At 44.2% G+C, this 5,919-nt stretch overlaps 1 protein-coding gene across 1 annotated transcript in view; it reads left to right on the forward strand.

Moving 5' to 3' along the window:
• The window catches only part of nup107 (nucleoporin 107), a 9,531-nt gene extending 3,612 nt beyond the window's left edge, over positions 1-5,919 (forward strand). The window contains 13 exon segments of the mRNA XM_084038831.1: positions 1-84; positions 181-193; positions 195-230; positions 334-403; positions 556-671; positions 2,683-2,872; positions 2,978-3,084; positions 3,448-3,550; positions 3,711-3,871; positions 4,051-4,176; positions 4,673-4,786; positions 5,394-5,561; positions 5,717-5,919. Of these exon segments, the coding sequence (XP_083894957.1) occupies positions 1-84; positions 181-193; positions 195-230; positions 334-403; positions 556-671; positions 2,683-2,872; positions 2,978-3,084; positions 3,448-3,550; positions 3,711-3,871; positions 4,051-4,176; positions 4,673-4,786; positions 5,394-5,561; positions 5,717-5,824 (1,396 nt within the window). The 3' untranslated portion in view covers positions 5,825-5,919.

Below are 5,919 nucleotides of genomic sequence, written 5' to 3' on the forward strand. Positions count from 1 at the left end.
CTCGCTGGTGGAAAAGGATCTGATGTCATCGGGTATGGCTCACCAGGAAGTGGAGACACTACCGCGAGAATACCTGGAGGCCAAGTACGACACACACACACACACACAGACAGACATGTCCAGTTGTTAAATGAGGTTTTGTTTTTCACTCTGGTCATTTTACTGTCTTTCTCTCTTCAGCTGGACGATGGAAAAAAGTGTTTGAGGAGCTTCAAGCCTCAGAGTTGAAGGTGAAACTCACTAACTGAATGTGATTGGACAGTCACATGACTGAACACACACACACACACACGTTAAACCACGTTCTGTATGTGTGTGGTTTTGTGTGTGCAGAGGGTGTTGGAGGAGACAAAAGAGCATTACCACGTCATCCAGAAGTTTGTCATCCTGGGAGATCTAGACGGTAAGACACCTATGACCTCTGACCTCTGACCCAGAATTACATTAGAGAAACAAAGAAAAAGAATATTCCTCTTCTTTTCATTATTATCATCATTACTGTTTTTACTTAACTTAAATTACTCCTAAACCGTAACCTCTCTCTGTGTCTGTCAGGTCTTTTGGAGGAGTTTTCCGATTGGCTGGCAGCCTCTAAGCCCCTCCCCTCCCACCTGCTGCGTTTCATGACTCACCTGCTGCTGTTTTTCCGCTCTATGGGTTTGGCGCTGAAGGTAAAATGGAAGAATCATTCAAATGTATTAAGTCACGTCCATCCTGAAATATCTTTAGAACTATGGGATGATTGCCATGAACTTTGGTTCAGACAGTAACTCTGTTTGACCAGCAGGAACTTCCCCTGGGACGAGGAACCTTTAGACAAACTCATTTGATTTGGACCAGGGTCTAAATTAAGTTCTGGGGACATTTTACCCCCAAAAAGGCCATGGTTGGGGGGGCAGGACTTTCTGAGAGTGCAGGAACTTTCGGGGTGGGGTTTGCAGGGATTCTAATCTGCGATTGATCAAACATTCACACAGCGTCGCTGCTTCAGCACATGTACAGCTGCATTCATATAATGAGGAAGTGCTCTTGTACCGATGAGGTGAGAGTATTCCTCTTGGTTCGATACCATTTAAAGTAGCCATGGGACGATACGAACATTAAATGTCACGATTATCCTGACTAAAAATAATTGTGATCACACAGATGGAACATCTTTTTATGGGAAGATTGTGAAGAACAAAATGAAAAAATGGGGAGTGGAAAATCTGTTCTTTTTGATACTCCTGATGGCCTTTTTAAAAAAACAGCTCTATTTTTCACTTCTGCCTTTTCATGTCGCTCTTAATAATATTTACGATTGGTCCCATCCATAATTAAAAGTAAAGTTAGGCTTTGAGTGATTTTTTTTTCACGATGGTTACATTCTAAAGCACAAATAAAAACCATCAAACACTCAACAGATGATGAACTGTGCTTTGCTGCTACTACTATGCAGCAGTCCATGTTGTTGCAGTGAGGCAAAACTTAAGGTTGTGTTTATTAGATGGCTAGCAAACAAACAATCTGAACTGCAGGCAGCAGAGTGTGTTGACCCTGCGACCTCCAGCAGCTCTTGTCGCATGTCACGCTGCTTTCTCGTTCGTCAGCGGACTAAAGGCTGAATTATGCTTCCGCGTCGACACTACGCAAGGGGGCTTGCGGACCCCTTACGTCCTTGCGGGGTCCGCAAAAATCATAAAGTTTAATGGGGCAGCGGAGAGGGTTCTCAGGATCCTCCGTCTGCTCTTCATACATGTCATCAGTTCTGAATGTTGCACCTTCAGGTCACGTCAGGCCCTTACGTCCGACGCAAGGGCCTGACGTGTGCCTCCCAAAAATCCTAGACGCGCGTCGAGGCGACGCAACACCAACGCAACACCAACGCAGCGGCTTTGGCTGTGATTGGTCCGCTAACTACATCCGCTGGAGACCGCTATCCGGTTTCCACTCATAAACACCGCCATTTAAACTTTTAAAAGGCTACTTTTATTGTTTTCACCTCGTTTTATTGTTTGCACCTTCTCGCTTTTGCACAAAGAAATAAAACACCAAGTTCTGAAAAATAGTGGATGTTTAAAGCCGGAAAGTAAACAAATACGCTATAACGAAGCTTACGATGATATACGTCAAGAGTCTCGGTCGGTCGGTCAGTCTTTACAAAAACCATAGCGCCCTCTACCGGTGTGGCTTTGAATTGCATTTCGACACGTAAACCCAACGCAGAACCATCACGGTCTCCAAGCAACTGTGTGGCCGTTGCGTTGCCGTTGCGTGATCACTACGCGGAAGCATAATCAGGCCTTAATGTGCCTAATCGGTGCAGGTCTTTAGACCGCAATGGAAATGTGCTGAAGAAAGCTTTTAGTTCCTTGAAAAGTAGTCCTGGGTCTGAAACTGCCTGGAACTTCTGGTGGCCATTCATGATCCCCAGAGGATAGTCCCACTGACTTCTCCAGCGCTACCTCGGGTTTCATGCGTGTTTCACGTCTCAACAACTATTGGATGTATTGCTGTGAAATTGTCTACGTTCATGTTCTCCTTGGGATGAATAGTAATACCTTTGGTGAACTTAACATCTCGTGCCATCATTTGGTCATGTTTGTCCATTTGGATCATCAGAAGCGAGCGGCGTTTGTTGAGATTAAGGATCAGTTCAAGTTGACGTCTGCTGACTCATTGCTCTCTTTTTCTCTCTCTCAGGAGGAGGTGTGTGTGGATGTGCTGAAGGCGTACGTCTCCCTTCTGATTCAGGATCAGCAGGCCGATCTGGTGGCGAGCTACGTTAGCCAGCTACCTGCCGAGCTCGCCACCACTCAGTACGCGGCTTTCTTGGAGACGGTGACCCAGCCAGAGCTGCGTCCCCGCTGCCTGCAGCTCGCCACCGACGCCGGTGAGAAGGAAACTACTGAAAATATACACGCTGGCTGAAACAAACATTAATACTTAATTAAATCATTACTAATGAGGACTTAATGCATGTTTTTGTTTTGTGTAGGTCTGGATGTTGCTGCGGTAACTAAACTGGTGGTGGAGACTGTGAGAGAGAGAGATGAGACCGAGTTTACACACCACAACCAGACTCTGGAGACGGCAACTACTAAGGTACGGATTACAAACCAGCAGAATAAAACAGATGGATCCGCACGCCAAACTAGGCTCTTCCCCAGACTTCTAAGAAGTTCAGTCTCCATTTTAAATACCCATGATGCATCCACTACTGTTTTAAATAATACCCAAAATTAGGTGATAATATGACGATTCATAGTAAATTCAACATATAAACTGATGGAATATCAAGTTTAACCAACCAAACAGTGGTGTGTGTGTGTGTGTCTGTCGGTGTGTGTGTGTGTGTGTCTGTCGGTGTGTGTGTCGGTGATAAACGGTGAAAAAATCTTTTAAATGTACATAGTTTGTTGTGTGTGTAGAAGTGGGCGGAGTTACTTTAATGCTGTGCTCTGATAGGAGGACCTGAGGAAGATCGATGTCATCGATTGGCTGCTGTTTGACCCCACCCATCGAGCAGAGTCCCTAAAACAGTCCAACGCCATCATGAGGAAGTTTCTGGGTACTTTTCCTGTGTTTGTATTCTTGTGTTATTCTTTTACTCGTCGCCGTGTCATGAGGACTTTTGACAGGCCACTAACGGGTCACATGATCCTCATGGTGGCCCGTCTCAAGTCTCCCCTCACTGATGCAGTGTGTCTGTCTGACCGCCTGTCTCTCAGCCCTGCAGAAACATGACGCAGCCAAGGCGGTGTTCTCTAAAGTTCCAGAGGATTCCATGAGGGAGATTTACTGCCAGTGGTCGGGCGTCGGTCAGACCACACCTCTGCTCGCTGAGGACGAGAACGCCATCAGAGAACACCTGTGCATCAGAGCCTACCTGGTCTGTCACCTGTCTGTGTTAATGTTGCAACAGGCCTAATCTGGCAGTTAGCATAGTTATCATGACTGTAATCATAATATTATTAGATCATGAATTAGCGCTGCAGCATTACTTCTGTCTGTTCAGTAGGAATCAATACGGTTCATTGATCTGGATGTGACTTTTTAATGGTTTCACAGGAAGCTCACGAGGCCTTCACCGACTGGTTCAGCCACAGTAGCTCCGCCCCCCAGAAGCCAGCACCTGCGTCTGAGGCCAAATTCACAGAGAGAGTAGCCAATGAGATGAGAGAAAAGGAGTACCAGGTACACACATAAATATTAACTCTGATGCATTTTCATCAAAAGAATACTATATTATTCAGGGTTTCTGCTCAATTACCAGTGATAGAAGAAATCCTTTACTTGAATGAATACTTGACCATTTGTTTATTATTTACTCAGCCTGTGAAAACCGTGTTTTTTCATTATGCCTCCACGGTGAACGAATAGTCAACAGACTGAGAAACACTTCAGCATAAAACAGTAAGATTTAAGGGAAGATGCATGTGTCTGTGAAGAAGGGAGCATACGGCAGGATGAACGAGATTTGGATTATACTGAATGAGAGTTGTGTGTGAGGTTGTAAACGAAGGTTTTCATGTACTTTTGCTGTCATTTACTCTTTTTGTTTTATTTTTTAATTAACCGTTCACCGTTCAAGTTCACACTGGTTGAGTAATTGATAAAGAAATTGTCGTTTTGGGGTAAAGGTACCAAAACCATCACGTCAAAATACTATGTAATTTCCTGTGTGCGTTAGGCCTCCCTGTCTGCCTGGTCGTGCCGTTTGGACGCTTTAACCGAAGATGTGAAAGAAAGAATATACAACGTGCTTCTGTTTGTGGATGGAGGGTGGATGATCGACAACAGACAGGTAACTTCTGCAGGGACAAGCGTCTGTTTTTCCAACTGTTCCCAATGAACAGAGAGCGTATGTGCTCTGTATGTGAGATCCAATCATAACGAAGACAGAAAAGCCCATTTGTAGGAGCAGATCACCTGGGTGGACGAATGTTTAATCTTCCTTGTTCTAATATTACGGCTGTCAGATTGACAAGCTCATCATACAAACAAATAAAAACAAAGGATAGTATCCCAACTAGATAATAAAGGCAAAGGGTGATGCTAGTCTATCGTACAACAGTAGTTAGGGTGGTGATACAATGTCAAGATATTGTTTTCATAGAAACATCTAAGGATGTTAGGATGTTCAACCAAAGGAAACAAGGACTTACTTTAGTTCCTGAGTGAAAGCTCCAGTTCCTAAAAGAGACTGGATATGTTCCTAGTTTAGTTCCTCTGGTTACATAGTTCAAAATCACCCTCCTCCTCTAGAGAATGAATGAAATGCAGTCTGAACAGATATGTACAATATTATCAAAACTCATTAATCCAGATAAAAATGTGAATTTGTCTCATTGACTTATAGAAGTTTTAGTTTGCATTTGATTGGTTCATGAATGGATTCTTGGTGTTTTCAGGATTCAGAGCCAGACTTGGAGCGCAGCCACCAGATGGCGGCATTGCGCTGCCTGTGTCTGCCTCGTCTCAGCTTCTTGCTACTCAGCGTCCTGCAGAACTCGTCCAGACACCAGGAGGCGCTGCGACTCGCCGACATCATCTCATCTGACCAGCACCGCCTCTACCAGGTAACTTAAGCCACTGTATTGATCTGTACATTGAGTTAACTCACACTGCATGTTCTTCTCTGTGCATTGATTGTCATTTTTTCTTTTAGCAGTTTGATTCATATGAGCGCTGTTCTAAAAGGTTAATGTTTTTTAATTGTTTTTTTGTTTCTCAGGTTTTCTCTAAAGAGGAGCTGAGGAGGTTCCTCCAGAAGTTGAGGGAGTCGTCACTTTCTCTGTTGGACCACGGACTCGACCCACTGGGCTACGAGTTACAGCCATGAACACGCACACAAATGCACACACACTGTGCAGTGTTTTAACCGCTGTTGTTTTTTGGATTGTTGACTATTTAGCTAAATAAAAGTTTAAAAAAAAC

The sequence above is a fragment of the Eutrigla gurnardus genome, assembly GCF_963514095.1.
Source record: "Eutrigla gurnardus genome assembly, chromosome: 21".
Classification (NCBI taxonomy): domain Eukaryota; kingdom Metazoa; phylum Chordata; class Actinopteri; order Perciformes; family Triglidae; genus Eutrigla; species Eutrigla gurnardus.